The sequence below is a fragment of the Ceratotherium simum genome, chromosome 16 (genome assembly GCF_057802395.1).
Source record: "Ceratotherium simum simum isolate JZ-2026a chromosome 16, ASM5780239v1, whole genome shotgun sequence".
Taxonomy (NCBI): domain Eukaryota; kingdom Metazoa; phylum Chordata; class Mammalia; order Perissodactyla; family Rhinocerotidae; genus Ceratotherium; species Ceratotherium simum.
The window spans coordinates 19,129,202-19,150,235 of NC_141915.1; the positions used below are offsets into that span (position 1 = coordinate 19,129,202).

Genomic DNA, 21,034 nt, shown 5'->3' on the forward strand with positions numbered 1-21,034 from the left:
GAATTGCTACAAAGATGAACTTCCAGCCAGGAAGTGGTATTGAGCTCCCAGAACAGATGATGGGTGTGGTATCATCCTTCCCCACCCTCACCTTGCCAGATAAATGAAAATTCTGGAGTTCATGAAGGCAGGGAGGGAGAGGAGGGGTGGAGGTGAGGTGGGGAGGCAGAATGATCCAGAGTGTTGTCTGGCCCTGATTCTGAAGGCCATGTCAGTTTTGAACGTGTTCCTGTGAGTCTCACCTGCATCCTTCTTGCTGCAGGCTGCCATTTTGGGTGAGGGTCCATCTTTCAGGGCACCTAGCATGGGTCAGCCTGCCTCCCCTGGTCTGGTGGGACTGGTTTTTCCAGCTGGAGGAAGGGTCGGTGAGGAATTGGCAGGGGCAGAGGGTTTTATGTAAATGCCCAGGGAGTGCTCTGGGAACGGGAGGCCGGTTTTCCTAAAGACACGCAGGGACTGGCAGCTCCCAATTAGCTGGGCCGGGTGATGTCAGGGCTGCTTTCCTGGGTGGCTGCGCCCACTCCGACTGGCTTTGGCAGGGGTTCCTAGCCATTACCTTCTCTCTTGGGTGGGAAGGGTACCAAGGGGGCCGCCATACAGGACAGAGGCCAGGTCCCCTTCCACCGTGCTCCCCAACCTGCGGCCTGAACCATGTTGTGGTCCAGCCCTGGAAAGTGCCGTGCAAAACCATCTCAGACTCTACTGAAAGAGACTTTAATGTGGCTAATATTGGAAGCCTCCCTCCAAACCTGAGAGGCTGAGGAAACCTCAGAATGCTAGGCTGGTCCCAGAGGCTGTTGCCATGGCAACTGCTGGTAGGCCCTGCTCCCCAGGCCACCCCAACCCTGAGTTTCAATAAATACAGTGCAAAGGCCTCTGGTCAGCCACCACGCTGGGGAGACAAAGAGCTGCGGTGCCAGAGAGGGCTTGCTGTACTCTCTGTGAGCACGCACACACGCACTGTCAAGCATACACACCTAGGGTCACGTGCATGCACACACACCCCTCTCAGACATCCTCACATGACACACCATCCTCGCATATGCATATATATATGTATACACACACACACACACATTTTTCTCAGGCACACAGGATTGAGTTCACACACACCTTCCTTACAGACACACACGAGGTTGTGTGTATATGTGGCTTTCTCTCAATGCTTGGCTTGGAGCCTGGGTGTCCCCTCCTGGCTCTGAGGTGGGTCTTCCCAGTTTTGGCCAGATGATCCCCTGGTCTAGGGGCTAGGTGTTGTGGTGTTCGCCTGGCTGACCCCGCAGAAGGCTGTGATGTTAGAGTGGGCCCAGGATGGGAAGGTGTACAGGTCGAAGATGGGGAAGCTCCAGCTGTTGATGGCCAGCGTGATGACCAGCACTCCGACGATGTTGAGCAGGAATCCTGTCCGGGCCTGGTGTGAGGAAAGCCAGTTTGGGTGCGCAGGTGCTGAGCCGGGCCGGCACCATCCCTTAGGTGTTCATAGATGCTCAGGAGCTCTCTCGCTAGGAAAACTCTCCCTAGGAAGTCCTCCCTTGGGTCTAACCTGCAGCACTAGGCAATGCCCCTGCCCTTGCTTTACTTCCAGTGCTAACAGGGAAAAGGGGAACTCCTCATGAGCTTCCGGGGCAGCTCACAGAGCATTCTCTGTGAGTGCATCTCCCGGGGTGCGGGTGCCCGGCACCTTGCAACCTTCCTGAAATTCCTCACTCCTCCTCTCCCTCTCACATGGCCCGGGGCTGGCAGGACCTGAAGATGCTCCAAATGGGCATCACGTCCCAACCTGCCCTGCTGTCCCTGACCCCTGACAGGGTCCACTCTCAACTCTGAGAGTCTCAGTGGCCTTAAGCTACTTTGTGGTCCAAGATGGAAAGACAGAGCAGGAAGGAGTGCTGAGGCCCCCTGCCACTCACCATATCAGTCACTTTGAGGACCCCGAAAGAGAAGACGATGGCGTTGGGCGGGGTGGCCACAGGCAGCATGAAGGCCAGGGAGGTGGCCAGAGTGCAGGGGATCATGACATAGAGAGGGTGGACGCAGATGGCCTGAGCCTGTGGGGGGAGACCGTGGGGCAGAGCTGACCTCAGTCCCCATCCCAGATGGGAAGGTGTGGCCCTCAATTCTCCCGCTTCCTCTCTCTGAGGGACAACCCCCGCAACACACACTCTGGCCATGAACCCACTACTTCTTCCAGAAGACACTGGGTGACCTGGGACGGGCCCCTTGACCTCTCTGGAGGGGATGAGTGTGTGGCCCTGCCCTGTGGGGTGTGGTGAGGGGAGGGGCCCATAAAACAGATCTCAAAGGGGCTCCGGGGTGTCATCAAAGGCTGTGGGAACACGCCTGGGGAGGAAGGGGCTGGGGACGCTCCGGGGAGCAATTTCATCCCATCACCTCAGGAATGACCAGAACAGGGACTGCTCTGGTAGGGGGGTGGGTGAGGCCACCAGGATACTCAAAGGGTGATGTCACCAGGGATGGGGTGAGTCAGGGGCCAAAGGACCTTGGGGCCCAAGGTAGCTGAAAAGCCTGGGGAAGGGTGGAAGCTCAGGGGTCCTTTCCTGGAAACAAGAGGAGGTGCAGACAGGTCACCCTGACCCGCAGGCGGGGCCCCTGGGTGGGGGGTGAACAGGAGGGCTGCCTGGAGGAGATACGTCTGCAGGGCCAGCTCACCATGGAGGCCAGGATGGGCAAGAAGAGTGTGTTGGTGGCCACGTTGCTGGTGCATTCAGTGAAGGCAGCAACCAGGAGGCAGAGGATGAGGGCAATGGCAGGAGGTGGCACATTCTGCAGTGGGGTCAGCTTGTCCCCCAGCCACTGCGACAGGCCCGATTGCTGTGGGCGGAGGAGTGTGGTGTTGAGAGGCTGGGCTGCCTGGGCCCCCAGAGTCCCCTGCTGAGACTCTGGGAGGGTCCTGCTCCTGCTCCCACCTCTCTAGAGTCTTCAGAGTCAAGGGCAGCTTGACAGGGAAGATAAGACTCAGCTTGAACCAAGAGGTCCCCTCTCCTTCTCTTGAAGGACAGCTGGGTGTGGGGAGAAGGGTCAGATGAGAAGCTAGGAGAGGGGCCAAAGGGCCTTTTTGGGAAACCTGGGGCTTGGTGGGAGTAAAGACCTTTGACCCCACTTACTCCTGCTTTCCCAAGCTCTCTCGGGAGGTCCCTGGCCAACCCTAGCCCTCTTCATGGCCCCTCCAGCCCAGCAGGCTGAGGTAGATGGGACCTTGCTCTTGGCAAGGGTTGGGGGCAGGGCCCTGGTAGAGGCTGGGAAGAGGCTGACAGGAGGATAGGGACAGTCCACAGAGTCAGAAGAGCTCCAAGGTCTTGCCCTGCTCACATCTGTGATGCCAACTGTGAGCCTGAGGGAGCTGGGACTTTATCTCATACAGTGCTGCCTGCCCAGCACCCAGCACTCAGCACAGTGCTTGGCACAGTGAACGCTTGATGGATGAACTAACCTCGGACCCAGGAGTCCCTGGCACCAATCCCTGACCCAAGAAGCTGCGTCCTATCTGTGCAGTGAATGAGCTTAGCTGAACAGTAAGGCCCAGGGCTGCAGGTTCAGGGATTTCCCTCTTGGATGGAGGCTCTGGGGAAGGATGCCCTGGTTCCCCGAGCCCGGCTGGGTGTGATCATGGCGCCCTCTGGTGGCCACAGCATGCAGACTGTGTCAACCCAACGCCAGCTACTCGCAGGTGCTAAAGCTATTGCATTCTGTCGGGCTAGGGGTGAGGGAGCGGAGAGGGGTGAGGTGGGTGGTTACTGAGAATTGCCCTGCCCAACAGAGAAGGCTGCCTTCCCTTTGGCTTCAAGAACCCAACTGGGTTGGCTCTAACCTGTCTCTCTAGCTGCTGCAAAGTCTCTGCCCACCAGGCGGCTCCTAAGTGGGGATCAGGTCTCCCCTGTGTGAGACAGAAGCAGAGCCCCTCTTTCCTTGCCACAGGGTCTCCCTCAAACAGGCTGGGGAGGAGTGGGGGTCTCTCACCTCACTGCCTTTGGCCAGGGCAAAGCCACCTCCCAGCAGGAACAGGACATTCCAGGGCAACTTGTCATTCACTGTCTTCCATGTCAGGAGGGGAGGAGGGGCATTCAGCTTCCCTGGTTTTCCTACACCCCAAGCAGAGGAGAGGAGGATGGGTTACCAAGAGCCAACATGCTTTTCCTCCCCTCCCTTGGGGTTTCTCTGTATGGGTCCCTGTCAGAGCTTGACACATGTGGGAGCGAGACCCTCATTCTGCAACATCCCTGAGTTTCTGTGCCTTTGTAAGTCACCCCACCCTCTCTGGGCTTTGTCTACTCCTGCCAAGTGTGGTTGAAGGTACATTCCGTGCTGGAAGGCAGAGGCTCCCAGAGGCCCTTCCCTGCCCTGGTCCAGGTGCTTACTTGGATCCTGAGTCAGCCCTGGGATCTTGGAGGGCATGATGAACATAATTATGCTGATGAAGACAGCCACTGTTCCATCGGACACCATGCTGTGGGCGGGGCATGGAGGGCAGGCTTAGCGGCTCAAGGCTGCTCAGGGCCACAGGGTGGAGGATAGTGGAGAGGAGCCCCTCCAACCGATGGGCCAACCCTGCCTCCTAGCAGGTTGCCCCACCCCCAGGGTCACCTCCTGCTCTGCAATGGGGGCTCTGCTCCCTTCCCACCTCCCTCAGCCAGGTGAGCCCCAGAAGTATTCCCTCTCCCCCCAGAATGCTCACCTTTCCCCGTGTGCATTGGAAAAAGCCAGGTTGCCCCAGCCACGAAAAAAGCCCGGCTCCCGGGTGAACCAGAGCAGCACCAAGGCAAAGAAGAGGACGGAGACAGCCTTTTCTGCAAAGATCATGGGGCCCAGCAGCTTGTGTTCCGATTGGATGACGTGGTAGGCCGCCCGCTCTTGCTCCCCCTCCTGACCCCCAATGCCAAAGTTCTTCCGGAAGCTGCAGGCAGAGGGGTGGGGGCAGCTCATGAGGGCCCGCACCGGGGAGGGGAGCGAGGGGCTCTGAGTGCCCATGATATAAAGGCTGAGGCCTGCAGAGGCCACCTCAGGGTTGCCACACTGGAACCACCCAAGGTTCTGGAAGAAGGGCAGAAGACTCTCGGGTCACAGCTCTTATTTAGCAGAGGCAAGGCTAGGGCTGGGGGGCTGCGTTTCCCCATGCTCAGCCCTGCTCCATCTGCCCCATTGGCCACTTGTCCCTCCAGGGCTTCTCTTGTGCTGAGTCCTCCCTTGCCCAGAGTGAGGACCTAGAGGCCCAGACCCCATGCCTCCTTATGGCCCTGACTCACTGCTCCCCTCCTTCAATGGTCTTTCAGGAAATCCTCCCCTCCCTCTCCTACCTGTTTCTGGGCATCCCCTGCCAGTCTGAGCCCCACACACATTGTCCTCAGAGGCACAAGAGGATCCAGCCCACTTCCCTGTGCTGCTTGCTTAACTCATGTTGACTTTTTTTTTTTTTGGTGAGGAATAGTGGCCCTGAGCTAACATCTGTTGCCAATCTTCCTCTTTTTGCTTGAGGAAGATTGTCACTGAGCTAACACCTGTGCCAATCTTCCCCTGTTTTGTATACAGGATGCCAACACAGCATGTTTTGATGAGCAGTGTGTAGGTCCGTGCCTGGGATCTGAACCTGCGAACCCCAGGCCGCTGAAGTGGAGTGTGTGAACTTAACCAATATGCCACCGGGCTGGCCCCTCATGTTGACTTTTAACTTTACACTTGGGCAAATCTCAACTCCCCTGCTAGACTGTGAGTTCCTCAAGGACAAAGACCATGCTTCACACATCTTCAAATGCCCTGTGGTGCCTGGCACTGTGCTGGTCTCTTTGACTACCACCTTGCCTTCTACCAACCCCCAACCTCAATCCAGCCTCCTCGCACCTGCCCAAGCAATTTTTCCAAAGTACAGCGACAATGCTTAAAAACTGTCAACAGCTCCCCACTGCCTGGGCAGGAAGGGCAACAAACGACTCATATCACAATACCCCTCATATCACCACTCTAATCCTGTACTCATAGCAGACGTCACTAATCAATCCCAGACTCAATTCTAACTGAGCCCTATCTCACATGATTTTCAACTCAGACCTCCTGTGACTGCCAATAATCCAGGGTTGGAAGTAAGAATAAAATCTACTTACTACTCTTGGCCTCAAGGACAAGGTCAAAACTCTTTATGTGGCACCCAAGATCCTCCATAACCTTCCCCTGGCTACTTCTCCAGCTTCATCTCCTATTCTCCTTTTTGCTCTTTATGCTTCAACCACACAGAACTAGAGTTCCCCAAACACATGCTCTTTCTTGCCTCTGTGCCTTTGTACAAGCTGTTCCTGGAATGCCTTTACCCTACTCTCTACCTGGCTGACTTCTAGATCTACAGGATTCAGTTCAGGCATCATCTCCTCCATGGGCCTTCTGGAACCTCCACTCCCCTGGGCCAGGCCCACAGCACCTGGGCTTCCCTCTGTCATGGCTGCCACCATATCATCACCCATTAGATGGTGAGCTCCAAGGACAAGGACTATGCCTAATGTCTTCTAGTATTCTCAGTGCCTAGGACAGGGCCAGGCATACAGTAGGAGCACAATAAATGGTTTTGTAACTGACCGTGCTCAGTGTGTGCTCCTTAAGCACTTACCAAAGGACTGTGGAGCATTATGGAATAGGACCTGGCCTGGGCATGAGGAGACCTGGTTTTCAACCACAGCACTGACAAATCTAATTGTGTACCACTCCTCAAGCCTCAGTTTGCTCATCTGCTAAATGGGGTAATACTCTCTGCCCAGTAATTCCCTCAAATGGGGGGCCAAGTGCACAGAGGGGCTTTGGGAGGCAGAGGCCTTCTCCCTGGGATGGTGAATATATCCTTTTCCACAGTGGGTACTTGGGTACCCAACTGGAAGCTCCCTGAAGATAAGGGCAGGCCCCTGCGTTTCTCTCACCTACTCAGCCACTTACTTGAACCCCAGGAACAAGATCTGCATCCACAGCCAGGCAAACAGCAGCAAGATGATCATGGTGGGGAAGGCAAAGCTGAACCAGGAGACGAAGTTCACCACATTGGGGTTTAGGGGGAAGAGCCTGAAGGGGGATGCGGGCTGCTGTGTGACATTGCCTGGCCACCACCCTGTCCCCTTTGCCCGCCAGTGAGAGTGCAGACCCCTCACCCCTCAGGCACTCACGAGTTCATCTGGCCTTGCAGCACCAGGTTGGGGGCGGTGCCAGTCAGTGTGGCAATGCCCCCGATGCTGGCCGCGTAGCAGATACACAGGCTCAGGCCCTTGGTAAAGTGGAGCTGCTCCTTGTTCAGCTGTTCCCCAGGCTCCGAATGAGCAGGCCGGACTGGGTGGACCTGCCTGTTATCTGGGGACAAGGAAGAGTTCAGGCGGGGCGGGCGCAGGGCCGGCTCCAGGGAGCAGGGCTGGAGCTCCATGGGCTCCGGGGCTCCTTGTCAGTGAGCAGCCTAGAGTCAGGCTTGGGGGAGGGCAGAGGCTGCCTCCAGGTCTGCAAGGGCCAGCACTCCCCGGAGTCTCGGGCTGGGACGACCCTCAAACACCATCTGGCCCATCCTCTCTCTTGAGAGAAAGAAACTGAGGCACAGAGAAGGGAAGTGGAGCATCCGAACCACACAGGAAGAATGGAAACTGGACCCCAGATGGCCACCCGGGCTCCAGCTCTCTGCTTGCCAGACCCAGCATCTTGGTTTGCCCAGGACTGAGGAGATTCCCAGCACACGGGACTTGTCATTTTAAAACCAGGGAAGTCCTGGGCAAACCAGGACACGTTGGTCACTGCACTTCTTGCCTCCCTCTTCTCTCCCTAAAGGCTCCAAGATGACCACCCCTGTCATGGGTGTCACCTCAGACTCTCCCCAAGGGGTGAGACGTTGGGGCAGGGTCCAGCCTCATCTTTCTCACCAAGCTTGGTCTCTTCCTTCTGGGGACTTGATTCCTGGAGTTCGAAAGTGGGGTTGTCGCTGCCCTCCTCAATGTTCCTGCCCGTGGGGACTTTGTGCAGCTGCTCCAGGACGGCGTGCGCGATGGGCACCATCATGGCCGTGGCGGCCGTGTTGCTGATCCACATGGACAGGAAGGCCGTGACCAACATGAAGCCCAGCATCAGCCTAGGGATAAACAGACACACTGGTGTTCCAGTGTCCCTTCAGGGACTGGATGCCCAGAACACCACCCACCCATGGTCTTCCAGTACTAGTTTGTGGGAACTCACAGGGCAGGCCGCACCCCAACGATGAGGAGCACTTGGAGGGCGATGCGTTTGTGCAGGTTCCAGTGCTCCACGGCGGTGGCCACCAGCAGCCCCCCAAAGAACAGGATATTGGTGTCGCTAAGGTACTCGACGGAGACCTGAAGGGCAGGGACAGCTGAGAGACAGGAAGGGTCTCCCCCTGTGCTCTTGGGCTTACAGGGTACAGTCATTGACATTCCCACAAACGGGTTGGTCTCCGGGGATCATGGAACCAAATGGAAATGGTCTTTGGATTATCTGTCATTTAATATTAACCAGGTTCCTCTCTTCCTGCCAAACTCATTCTTTCTCCCTTCAGGAATGATTGGGAGATAATCTAGCCTGATTCCACTCATGTTTCAAGCCATCAACTGGGAGGTAGATAATTTAATGCTGTTTCTGGAAACTAGAGTGTTGGTTCTCAAAGTGTAGACCCTGGGCCAGCATCATCACCAACCTGGAACCTAGAAATGAAATGCTTAGGCCCTACCCCAGATCTACTGAAACTCTGGGGTGGGACCCAGCAATCTGTGTGTTAACCAGCCCTGCATGTGACTCTGATGCAGCTCAAGTTTCGGAGCCACTGAACTGCAAGGATATGAGCTCTTTAGCTGGCTTTATTTTTTTTCGGGGGGTCGGGGGAGGAGATTAGCCCTGAGCCAACATCTGATGCCAATCTTCCTCTTTTTGCTGAGGAAGATTGGCCCTGGGCTAACATCCATGCCCATCTTCCTCTACTTTATATGGGACACCACCACAGCATGGCTTGAAAAGTGGTGCATCAGTCCGCGCCAGGTTCAAACCTGTGAACCCCGGGCTGCCGAAGCAGAGCACGTGAACTTAACCACTACGCCACCGGGCTGGCCCCTTTAGCTGGCTTTCAAAGCCCCTTTTCCTGGGTCACTAGGCCTTTCTACCTCCCTGGCCTAAGCTTAATCGCTCCCACTTTGAATTAACTCTGGACACCAACCACACACTCAGCATTTCTAGGGTGCCCTCCTCCCTCATTTTCTAGCCGACTCCTCCCTCAGTGCTCTCTGACCTGCCAAGAAGAGGCAGGGACTTGTCTTCCGTGTGCCCTGCCTATGACGCGGCTTCCTCAGTCACCAGTGTTCTAGGGCAGACCCCTTCCATCCCCAGGAGCCCTTCCTCCTATGGACGGGGGAGGTTTACCTCGGAGGCGTCCATTACGCCTGTCATGGGGAACATGAAGATGGGGAAGAGGGCGGTGACGGCCAGGGGCAGCGCTTCAGTGCACCAGAAGAGCGCCATGAGGATGATGGTGTAGGCACAGTAGGCTTCCTGCAGGTGGGAGGGGAATGGCAGAGCTGTTGGAGGGGGCAGGCCTGTGTCCCAGAATCATGTCACCTCCTGCCCCCAGAGAAAACAAGCCATTTGTAACAGTGTGGGGAGAGCCTGTGAAATCCACAGTCATTGATTCCCAAGCCCAAGGTCCCATTTCAAAATGGAAATAAAAATGAAGCAAATAACTCACCACCTTATCTTTAACCTTGGGGAACCTAGACATTATAATCCTGCCACACAAGAGGCTAGAGAGTCTAGAATTGGGTTATCAGGCCCCACCCAGCCCAAGGGGACTGTAGGGAGCCCAGGTGAGGATCCTTACATGAGACGGAGTGTCATCTAGATGAGACTGGGGCCTGGGCAATGTAGACCCCTACCTGGAACTGTGGCCTTCCCAGGCTTCATCAGAGCCTATAAGAATATATTTATTTCTATGACGATTTGATTAGTGCTTGTTCCCTCTGCTATAAGATTGAGATCCATGAGGACAGAGTCAGTTTTGTGTCATCTGGATCGTTGGAGCTCAGGACCCAGCAGGCTTCAGAGTAAATCTTTTCTGAATGAATCACTGGAAAGTTTTGGGAATGGCGGAGGGTCTCCTTCCTAGCAATCCTGGCATGACCACTGCATTGCACAACTCCAGGAGGTGCCATTCACATTTGTAGACTGTGTCAAAGGTTCCCCCATCCCTGTGTTGTGCAGGGAGTTGTGGGGTAAACCCTGAGTACATTCTTGGGAGTCTTTGAGTACCAAAGGCCCGCCTGTCTCTCAGTAGGCCACCAAGTCTAGAGAGGCCTGACCTCAGGCCTGGGAGGGGAACTGGAGCAGACGTGGAAGCCCAACAGTCAGCCCCCGACATCAGGGGCCCACCGTTCTTGACAGAGTCTTTCCGAAGGGCTGGGGAGGGAGGGTGAGGGAATCATTAGCCAGAAAGAAGCCTCCAGGGAAGAAGGTGCCCTCATCCAAGGCTCCTCAGGGGCACCTGCCCACTCTTTGTTTGCCAAAGGAAGGGGCTGCATGCTGGGACAACGGGGCCAGGGGCCACTCCTCTCTTGCCTGTCTCAACTGCCCTGCCCCTCTTGTTTTCTCCACCTGGTACACGCTGAGCTCACCCCTTAGTACCTCATGCCCTTAGTACCCTGAAGCTTGGGGAGGGTCCCAGGAGGTGGCCTAGGGGAAGAGGAAGCTGCTGTTTACTGGGCAGCTCTTAGGAGCTGGATGTTTTTAAGTCTGTTATTACATGAAACTCAAACAGCTGTTAAGGTGGGTGTGGTGGTCCCACATTATAGATGAGCTCAGGAGGGTGAGGGGCTTGCTCCAGGTCACAGAACCAGGGAGTCGCAGAGCCAGGATGGAACCCAGGCAAGGTGTCTGGCTTGGTGTCTAAGAGCATTGTCCCCGTCGTCTAGGTAAATGGCGCCCCTGGAGCGGTGCAGGCCACAGCCTGCACAGCCCTGCTGTAGAGCCCAATCTGTCTGTTGCTAGGTTCACTTTCCATGAAACCTCCACCACCCCTCCTCACCCTGGACATGAACTTATGGGCCCCAGGGGCGGGGCCACCTTGACCCTCGACCAGAGACCCACCCCTTCTCCTCCCCTAGCAGGAGGCTGATTCTGCTGAAGCTGCTGTTTCCTCAACCACTTCCTCACCTGCAGTGATTGCACGGACCAGTTACTCATCTGCCCCTGGGGCTAAGGGCAGGCCAGCCCCTCTGGACCCTGGTGCCCCCCCTACCCTGCCCACCCAGAATTCTCTGGCCAGAGACAAGGAGGGGGGCTGGGGCGGCCGGTCACTCTGCTGATTCAAGAAGAAAGCTCTGCTAACGACAGCAGAAGTACCCTGAGGACTACCCCGTGCCAGGCATCATGCTCTATGCCGTTAGATGTCTTTTAGTTGCATTTAGTTGCTCTGTGAGTTAATGACTATTGTTCCCATTTCATAGATGAGGGAACAAAGACACAAATAAGTTAAGTAGTAAATGTCCCAACGTCACACAAATAGCAAGTGAAGAGGCCCGGCCATCTGGTTCTGAGCTCCCACTTTTACTGTCTACCCTGAGATTGATCCCTTGCAGTTGCGGGATGTCCTCCAGCCTCAGGCTTGCTGTGACCAGTGGGGTGTCCAGGGATGAGCAGGGCTCTGAATCCAAATAGAACTATCTTCCCTGGGGCCTGCCGCTTCCTGTTGCTCGGCTCTGGGCAGGTGCCTTCACTCCTGAGACCCCATTTCCCTGCTCCAAAAGGAACTGTTGATAGTTAGACCTGCCCCGTGAGCTCCAGTGTATTGACTCCCTACCCCTTTACAACTTCCCTGCGTCCCTCTCCATGTCTGTCTGTCTGTCTGTGGATCAAAACCCAAAACTGGTTTCAAAGTTCCACCTGGAAGCCTTCCCTGGCCCTGGTGGCCCTGGCCCTGTGTCCCCACCCCATCTTCTGGACAGTCTCTCCAGCTGCACGTAGCTCAGTGACCTGCTCTTCCTGGTTCATGGGGTTCTTAACTGGGGCGTAGAGTTCCAAAGATCCGTGAAGTTGGATAGGAAAACGATTTCATCTTTTCACTAACATCTAACTAAGGTTATGAACACAGGCAACAAAACCATACTCCTGATGACGGGACCGTTGGGGATTTTGTCACAGATGTCTGATTGTGGCTGTCAGCTCTCAGATGCCTGCACAGACCGGTGGTCACAGTTATCTCAAAATTTATCTCGAAATATTGTCTACACCCATCACTATTTTGAAATGATGGTAGTTATTATACCAACACTAGATCTTATTTAATGCATTCATAAAGAATCATCTATATTTCTGAATTGCAATTTATTTTTTCATATTTTTATAACTGTATTTCAAAATAATTGGTTTCCTTTGTAATCCTATGCTTTTTATCTTGTGCATTTCAAAGCAATGTTCTGAGAGGGGTCCACAGTCTTCACCAGACAGCCCAAGGCATTCATGGCTCAGAAATGGCTAGAATCCCTGCATTAAGGCAAAGGGAAAGAAAATATTTATCTAGCGTCAACTACTGTGTCTTCCCTGAATCAATCACCTTGGGAATTTCCTAAACTCCCAGGCCCACACTCAGGTGGAATTAGTCTTTACAGCCCCAGAATGTGGGTGTGAGCCAGAGTGGAGAATTTCTGGTGGCCAGGCAGAGCTGGGTGGGCGCTTGGCACACATTCTTTCTCGTTTCATCCTCCCCTCTCCATGAGGCAGAGCTTCTCATTACTCCCCTCGAGGGGTGAGGACCACCACTCCTGGGGGTCTAGCATTGCATTGTCGATATTTGTTGGTTGAAGCTTAGAGGGCCTGGGTTTGAGGTTGGGGAGCTGTTTGGGTTCTGAGGGGCCCCCCGGGTTAGGTGCCAGCCCCTGGGGCACCCTCTGAGGGCAGAGCTCTGGGGATCCTTTCTCCTTGGCCCCATAATGTGTCCTATTCCAAGGTCAGTATCTCCAGCTTTAGAAGTGGGACCTCTGGGATCAGCCTTGTTCATCAGGCAGTCGTTCCACAAACACCCTCCCTGCTCCAGATCTCCAGTCTTGCTGGTTCTATGCCTCAAATGCTCCCATTTATTTCTCTCCAGCTGTGGGCCACTGGCCTGGTCCAGGCCCCAGCATCTGTCATGAAGACTTCTGCAAGAGCCTCCTTAGTCACCTCCCAGCTTCCTCTCTTGTCCCGGAAATCTCTTCTTGCTGTAGCCAGAGAGATCTCAAGGCACAAATATGTTTAATCCACTCTCCCTGACATACACACCCACCTCCAAGCAGCTCAGATTCCTTTAGGGTTTCCCACTGCTCTTAGGAAAAGTTCAGGGCTGGTCTATGCCCCTCCTCCCTGCTCTCTTTGCTGCAGCCACACTGGCCCTCTCCCAGTTCTTCACATACTCCATTGGCTCTGTAGCCACAGGGCCTTTGCACACAATTTCCTCTCTTCCCTCCGCATTTTGCCTAGTTAATGTCTACTCATTCTTGAGATCTCAACTCAAATATTCCTTGTTCAGGGAAGCCTCTGTGGCTTCCAGGCTGGGGTATATTCCCCATTTTTCACACTCTAAGCCCCTGTATCTCTTCCGCATAGCACTCATCACAGTCTGTAATTAAACATGTAATTTTGTGAATTTCTCGATGAATATCAATCTTTGTCGTCAGACTGTACGTATTCTCCAGGGAGCAGGGTCCAAGTCTGTTTCTGCCCCACCCCAGCAGGGTGCCTGGCACTTATACAGAATTGACACTGTGAATGAATGAGTGAATAAATGTTAGGCACTAGGAATACAGACATGAGTCAGGCCCGGCCCTGGCCTTCGGGGGGGTCTGAGTGCCCCAGGTGGGCTGGCCCATAGGGCCATGGGTGGGTGGGCAGCCCTGCAAAGCTAACAGTGGACAGAAGAGATAAACCCTCAGAGGGCTTCCAAACCCCAAGGCTGGCAGCTTGCTTCTTTTGTAATGGGAAACACAGGTCAGAGGTCAGAAAACCTGAGCGCCCAGGCCCAGCTTTATTGCTGTGTGTTCTTGGGCAAGTTACTTAACTTCTCTCAGCTTTGCTTTTTTTCGTAAACAACATTGAGCATTTTCTCCTTCATGCAGTTTCCTTATCTACAAATGAGAATAAGAGAGACACCCACCTTGCTGGGTTATTCTAAGGATGACGGATGTGAATATGTAGGTCTCAGCTGTGGAGGACTGTAGATGGCAGTGAGCAGGGTTGGCATTGGGAGAGAAATGTGCTCCTGGGCTGCTGGGGAACCAGGGTGGGTGCATGAGGCACACGTGGAGAGGAAGGTGCCAGGGAATCCAGGGTAGACTCTGGACCCTGGGTGTGGGCAAGGTGTGGGACCTGTGGGCATCACGGCCTTTACCCGTGTGCAGCCTGTGGCTGTTGGGCAGCAGCAAATCTGCCCACAGTCTCAGAGGTGTCAACTTGTTCCTCCTGGTGACTGAGGGTTAACCCAGGGGTGGGGATGGATTGGCACACAGTGGGCCACTCCCGCTGCCCCTCTGCCCCTTGCAAGTAGGGATGCTGCTGGCAGTGAGCACCTCCAGGTCTGGAGAGTGAGGCGAGGCACCGGGTGGCAGCCTGCCAAGCACCATTGCAAAGGAGATACCAGACAGTGGGATCCCAGAGGAGAAGGGGCCCCTTCCCTGAGCCTCCTGTTGTCTGGGCTAAGGAAGGCTTCCAGAGAGGGGATGCTGAGTGGGTGCTGAGGGATGAATAGAAGTTTGGTGGTCCAGCAAAAGGTGTTGGGGTGAGGGAGTAAGCACAGAGGGAACAGAATGAGGCATAAAAGATCAAGATGCATTCTTGGAGGGGTGTGATTCTTGGAAAGAGCCTTGCCTGCCCTGAGAGGAATCTAGGACTTTATCTGGGAGACAGGGGTGAAAAGTCGAGGCCCTTGAAGGGTTTTAAGCAGAGAGAGTGACATGGTCAGGTTGGTGTTTCTATTAAAAGATTACACTGATGCTACCATATGTGATTTAAAAGAATATGTGCATAAGGGTTTATATATACTTAGGAAAATCTCTGATTCAGGGATTCTTACCTTTTTTTGTACCAGGATCCCCTTGGCAGCCTGATGAAGCCTTCTAACTCCTTCTTAGAATAATGTTTTTTAATGCATTAAATAAAATGCATAAGATTACAAAGGAAACCAATTATATTGAAATACAGTTTAAAATATGAGAAAATGGGTAAGATACTGATATACATGACTTTTCTTTTCTTTTTTTTGGTGAGGAAGATTGGCCCTGTTTTAACATCTGTTGCCAATCCTCCTCTTTTTGCTTGAAGAAGATTGTCCCTGAGCTAACATCTGTGCCAGTCTTCCTCTATTTTTTGTAGGTGTGATGCCTTGATGAGCCATGTGTAGATCTGTGCCCGGGATCCGAACTTGCGAACCCTAGGCTGCTGAAGTGGAGCACGCGCACTTAACCACTATGCGTCGGGCTCCTATGTGGCTTTCTCTTAACTCATAAGACCTTCACTGGCTAATGGCTACTGTCATTGCAAAGTCATGATTAACATAAACAATATTTCAAGGTACTGGCAATAGCTGTAATGCGATGTGAAAATATCTGTGATTCCTATGGGTGGCAAAGTCAAAGGCATTGTTGATACTATTGTGGTTTGCTGTCTACATTCATAACAGAAGGAAATGCTAAATTTTCTTCAGAGATTATTGACAATAAAATGTAACTTTTTTCCATCCAAGTTCACAGACCTCCTGAATTCTCCCCACAGACCCCCAAGGGTGAGGGGTCCCTGCTCTGGAGGACATATGCCATGCTGGCTGCTGGGACTGCCTTCAGGAGAGGCACAGTGTGGGAGGGGGACCCCTCTGTTTCATTCTTTTGTGCTCTTGAATTTTGTATGATGTGCATCTGTCACCTAAGTAAACAAATCACCTAAAGATGAAAAAAGGGAGCTTACACCCTCTGATGGTGTGGCAGATGAATCAGAAGACACAGGATGGGAGGCTGGGAGGTCACAGGAGGCCGTGCTGGGTGTCCAGTGAGGAGATGACAGGGGCTCAGAGCAGGTCTTAGCAGTGGAGATGGAGAGAGAGAGGATGGACTCCAGAGAGGTTAGGAGACAGAAGACAGAGGGTTTGTGTGATGGTTGATGGGTCGGGTAGGAGGAAAACTTCCAGTTGCCAGTTCTGAGTGTCTCCCAGGTGCCTGTCCTGGCTGTCTAGGTACATGGCAGTGGCCACAAAGGGAGGATCCAGGCCAAAGGGACTTGAGGAAGGAGGTGCAGCGTGAACTAGGATGTCGGTGATATCCTTTGTAGGAATAATAGGCCCATGGCAAATGCCTAGTACCTTTGAGAGATTGAATACACAAAGGGGACAATGGCCAGTCCCTCTATGAAAATATGTCCCACAACCTCTGCAGCAACCAGCCCTACAGCCAAACCACAACCTCTACAGCAGTTGGCCCAAAACAGTCAGGATTGGCTGAACGACTGCCGGCTTCCAGAATTTTTGCCTCCCACTCTCTACCTCCACTTCCAGCTCAGGACCAACCAGTGAAAGCCAAATATGCTCCTCAAACCAATCACACTGGATGCGCCCCTTCTAGTGATGCTGCCTCCTGCTTCACCCTGCCTGCGGCCTCCAGTCGGGGTACTCCTCAGCCTTCCTTTTTCCACTCTAAAGCGTTCCCACCCCCTGCCTGCCTTTGAGGCTCTGCCAAACGCAAGTGACAGCGGCTGACTCCCTTCTGAGCCTTTGCCTGATCTCATTTGGGTGATCTTTGTTTATATCTGCACCTTGATGTGAATGAGTTTGTTGCATCATCTTCTGCTCCAAGAAGCCAAAGCGAAACAATGGGTCTCTGAGTGTCAGAGAAAACAAAAGTGGGGGAAGAGTCCTGACCTCACAGCTTGGGCCGGGGCCAGGCCTGCCTGTGTCCACTAAAGAGCAAAACAGCAGGCAGAGCGACGACGAGCGAGGCATTCCCACACTCCTCCGTGCAGCTGAGCCTCACAACAGCCCTGGGCCTCGCTGCTGGATTATATCCAGGAAACTGTGTTGTTGAAGATTCTACCTTGCTTTGCCCTCTCATGTCCCCCTCGCAGGTGCTGATAAGTATGGACTTGGTTTGGTAATCTGAGGACAGAGTTCAAGTTGGGGAACATTCTCTCTCTACTCCAGGGATCCCCCTGGCCTTGGAGGCTGGCTCCTTCTTCTAATCCTATTCCCAGGCACCCCGGAGGCCAGAAAACCTGTTCCACACAGCCCAGTGTGCTCGTGGTCACATTTAGGGACCACACCTCGCCGCTCTGGTGGGCATGACCAGACACATCTCACAGTTTCATAAGTAGACGCCCGAGGCCCTCATGAGGACAACAGCCCATTTGAACAGAATCATTGATGGAAAAGAAGTCAGGCATCTACACAGCGCCCGGGGCTAGCTGTGTTTTCCAGGGACCAGGAATTCAGAGAGAAGGCAGAGGGCGTGGGGAGCCGAGGTTTCCTGAGCACTGGGTGCCGGGCACTCTGCACACACGGGTTATCTCATTTCAACTTCACAACCACCCCTTAGAATGAGAGGCTTGGAGAGGCTTGGTAAGGTCACTTGGCTGTGCATGCTTTGGAGTGGATTTGAACCTGCATCTTTCTGGCTCCCAAATCCATGTTTTGTTCCCTGGACTCTGTCTTCCCAGTTGAGGGCCAGGAAGTCTCAAAAGACAGAGGCGGGCCCCGGAACTGAAGTCCAAATGCCTTGTACAGTCTTCATGCCCGCAGTGAATCATCTGAGTCTTGGTTTTTCTTTGGGGTTCAGGAATAGCTTGCAGCGAGGGGATTTTAGTTACACAGATTTTAGAGCGTGTGTGTGCACGCACACACACTGTTCTTATGTTCTAGGCGTGCAGGTGGTTCAGAGCAAGAAGTTCTGCCTTCTGTTCTTACTGTAAATACAGTACGGATTTCAGCTAAGCTCTGTCTGGCAAACACCACGTCACTGGGAGAATGTTTTTACAGATGGTCCTGTTGGGTCCCAGGATGCATTTGCACTTTTGACTCTAGCTTACTAGCTGTTTGACCCCTGAGAAACAATTAACTCTCATGGCCCTCAGCATAAAATCCTCACTCCTTCCCTTGGCTTTGTAGGGCTGACATTGGCTGACCAGTCTTAACCCATCTTCTCCTCGCTCAGGCCCCCATGCCACACTGGCCTTGTTTATCCCTCCACCTTGCCAAGCGCACCCTTGGCCTCGGGCCTTTGTACTGTGTGTTCTGGCTGGACGGCTCTTCGTCCAGAGCTGTGCTTGGTTAGCTCTTTCTTGCCATTCAGGTCCTAGGGTAAATATCACCACCCCAGGAGGCCTTCTCTGACCGCTTCATCTGGAGCAGCCCCTCCCCAGGCCGTGGTCACAGCCTGCTGGATGGTGTTCACAGCACGGACAGCATATGCTTTTTGTGTGTCTCCTCACCCCACCCCCACGATTGCAAACTCCCCTGGATCCTACCCACTCCCTGCACCTAAACAGTACCTGTCACACAGTCTGTGTTCCCTAATAAGTGAATGAATGGATGAATGAATGGATGGGTGTAAGTTTTCTGGCACACGGTGGTGCTTCTTTGCTGTCTGGTTGGAGGGTTGGGGGAGCAGTGAAGACCTCAGGCCTCACTGCCTCCCTTCCGCTGGGACCATGGGAAGGTGATGAGCATTTCAAGGATTCTGTTGCTAATTTCTCAAACGCACCCTACTATTTCCAGCCCTATACCTTTGCTCCTGCAGTTTCCTTTACCTGGCCTGCCCTCTGACTGTTGAAATCTCATTCAGTCTTCAAGACCCAACTCAAATGCCACCTGCTTCAGATCCTCCCCTGACTCAGTTGGAAGAATTGTCTCCCTCCTCTGAGCTCCTGCAGGCTTCCGGCTATACCTCTGTGTGGCATAAACGCATGGTCCTCTAGACTGAAAGCAACTTGAGGACAGAACGTCTGTATTCCTTTTCAGGAACCCCCAGCACAGAACAAGAGCTCAGCAGATGTCTCAGACTGAAGGGTAGGTTTGGCTGATGGCTGGGTGGGTGTGAGGGTAGATGGCTCATGATGACTCATGACAGGGGCGCCACCCTGCATCCCTGCCCAGAGATGCAGGCAGAGACCTCAAGACCAGGTTCCCGTCTAGACTTTGCCTTTTTCTAGCTGGGACTTTAGGCAAATTACTTTACGACTCTGAGTCTCAATTTCCATGTCTGTTATATCGAGATAATAGTAGCAACCTCACAGTAACTCAGAGGTTGCTGTGAGAAATAAATGGGTTAGTGCTTTGAAGTGCTTGGCACAATGATTAGCATATAAAAATACTCAATAAATGTCAATTATTATTATATAGACACAGGTATGAGTCTAGTCTGGGCCTCCTTCCCACTTCAGGGGTCAGGGGCGTGGAGGTAAGCTGGGGGATTCACCTTAGAGAGCAGAGACTCAGCAGGAATTCAAGATGGGGCCCTCTTTGCCCTCATTCATTCATTTATCTGACAAGTATTTGCTGAGCACCTACTCTGTGCCAGGCACTGAGGACTCTGCATGGAAAAAGACAAGGTCCCTCATGGAGCCTACATTCTAGCATAGGGGGTCAGAGACTAACTAAAAAATAAACAAATACATCATTTCAGGTAGTGAAAACCCTTTAAATAAAATAACAGGGTTTGGGAATAAAGCGCGACTGGGGTTGGTCATTGAAGGCTTTTCCGAGGAGGTAAATTTAAGCTGAAACCTAAAGAATGAGAAGGAGGCATCTGGGAGAAGAACATTCCAGGCAGGGAGATGAGCAATTTGAGTTGTAGAGAGAAAGCTGGTGAGACTGGAGAAGAGAGAACAAGAAGTAGGACATGGAGCATGGAGACTGAGGGGTCTGTGGGTGTGGAGCCCCGGGGACCGTGGCTTCCTCAAGAGGTTTGGATTTTAAGTTTGATGGGAACCTTGCGTAGGGTTTTAGGCAGGGTAGTGACATGATCTTATGTTATGAGAAGACCATCCTGGCGGCTGGGTAAAGAATGGTCTGGGCAGGGATAGGGACAGGAGAGAAATGATAGTGACTTGGACCGGAGAGGGGGCAGTGGAAAGAGATTCCATTTGGAGTATTTTGGGGATATCGAGTCAACAGGACCTGCTGGTGCATGAGGAAATGAAGGAAAGAGAAGAATCAGGAATGGCTCCGAGGTAGACGGTTGAACCATATCCTGATGCGTCAGATTGCAGGAAGAGCCACCTGGAAAAGATGGGCAATCTGGGCTTGGTTTTGGATGTGTAAAAGTGTATGCTGCTTAAAAGAAAATAGTCAGCTGGAAGCGTCCAGTGTTAGCTGGATAACACAAGTTTAGAGGTCAGGGCTGGGGTTATGCATTAGGGAATCACTAGCATCGAGATGCTTTTTAAAGCAGGAGACAGCAAAAGATGACCTGGGAGAAGGAGAAAAAAGAGAAGGAGCCAGGAAAAGTGGCCAACGGGAGAGGACATCAGGACAAGGTGTCACCAAAGCCAAAAGAAGACAGCATTGCAAAGAGGGGGCGCCCAGCTGTGACAAATGCTGCTGAGGGTGGGGGATGGTGGGCACGGACCAGGGGTTTGGTAACAAGGAAGCTGATAGGGACTTGACGAAAGCCCTCTCGGTAGGTAGAGTCGTGGAGACTGGAGCTGTCTGAGGGGAGACACATGCAGTGTAGACAGTGTTTGAGGCCTTCTGTGGTGAGAGAGAGCAGAGAAAGGAGGCAAATGTGGAGGGGATGTGGGATCAGAGGAGGTTTGTTTGTTTTTTAAAATGGGAGATATTCCAGCATGTTTGCATGCTGATGAGAGAGGTCAGGCAGAGAGGGAAAAATGGATGATGCTGGATAATTACAGGAGCAAAGTCCTTGAGAGGGGCTGGTATCCAGGGCCCCGGTGGAGGGGCTGGCCTTCCTAGATAGGACCGGGGACAGTTCATCTGAGTCAGGATGGGGAAGGCAGCATCTGTGGGCCAGAGGCAGGCAGCAGGGCTGGGTGCAGCACAGGGACGACA

At 53.3% G+C, this 21,034-nt stretch overlaps 1 protein-coding gene across 1 annotated transcript in view; it reads right to left on the reverse strand.

Annotated features, from left to right (window-relative positions):
- Positions 1 to 727: 727 nt before the first annotated feature.
- The window catches only part of SLC13A2 (solute carrier family 13 member 2), a 74,158-nt gene continuing 53,851 nt past the window's right edge, over positions 728 to 21,034 (reverse strand). The window contains exons 2-12 of the mRNA XM_087440747.1: positions 9,391 to 9,519; positions 8,200 to 8,336; positions 7,890 to 8,095; positions 7,155 to 7,335; positions 6,931 to 7,053; positions 4,694 to 4,912; positions 4,377 to 4,465; positions 3,979 to 4,100; positions 2,671 to 2,832; positions 1,911 to 2,048; positions 728 to 1,411 (exon numbers count right to left, since the gene is read on the reverse strand). Coding sequence (XP_087296873.1) covers positions 1,241 to 1,411; positions 1,911 to 2,048; positions 2,671 to 2,832; positions 3,979 to 4,100; positions 4,377 to 4,465; positions 4,694 to 4,912; positions 6,931 to 7,053; positions 7,155 to 7,335; positions 7,890 to 8,095; positions 8,200 to 8,336; positions 9,391 to 9,489 — 1,647 coding nt within the window. The 5' untranslated portion in view covers positions 9,490 to 9,519 and the 3' untranslated portion in view covers positions 728 to 1,240. The remainder of the gene's footprint in view (positions 1,412 to 1,910; positions 2,049 to 2,670; positions 2,833 to 3,978; positions 4,101 to 4,376; positions 4,466 to 4,693; positions 4,913 to 6,930; positions 7,054 to 7,154; positions 7,336 to 7,889; positions 8,096 to 8,199; positions 8,337 to 9,390; positions 9,520 to 21,034) is intronic.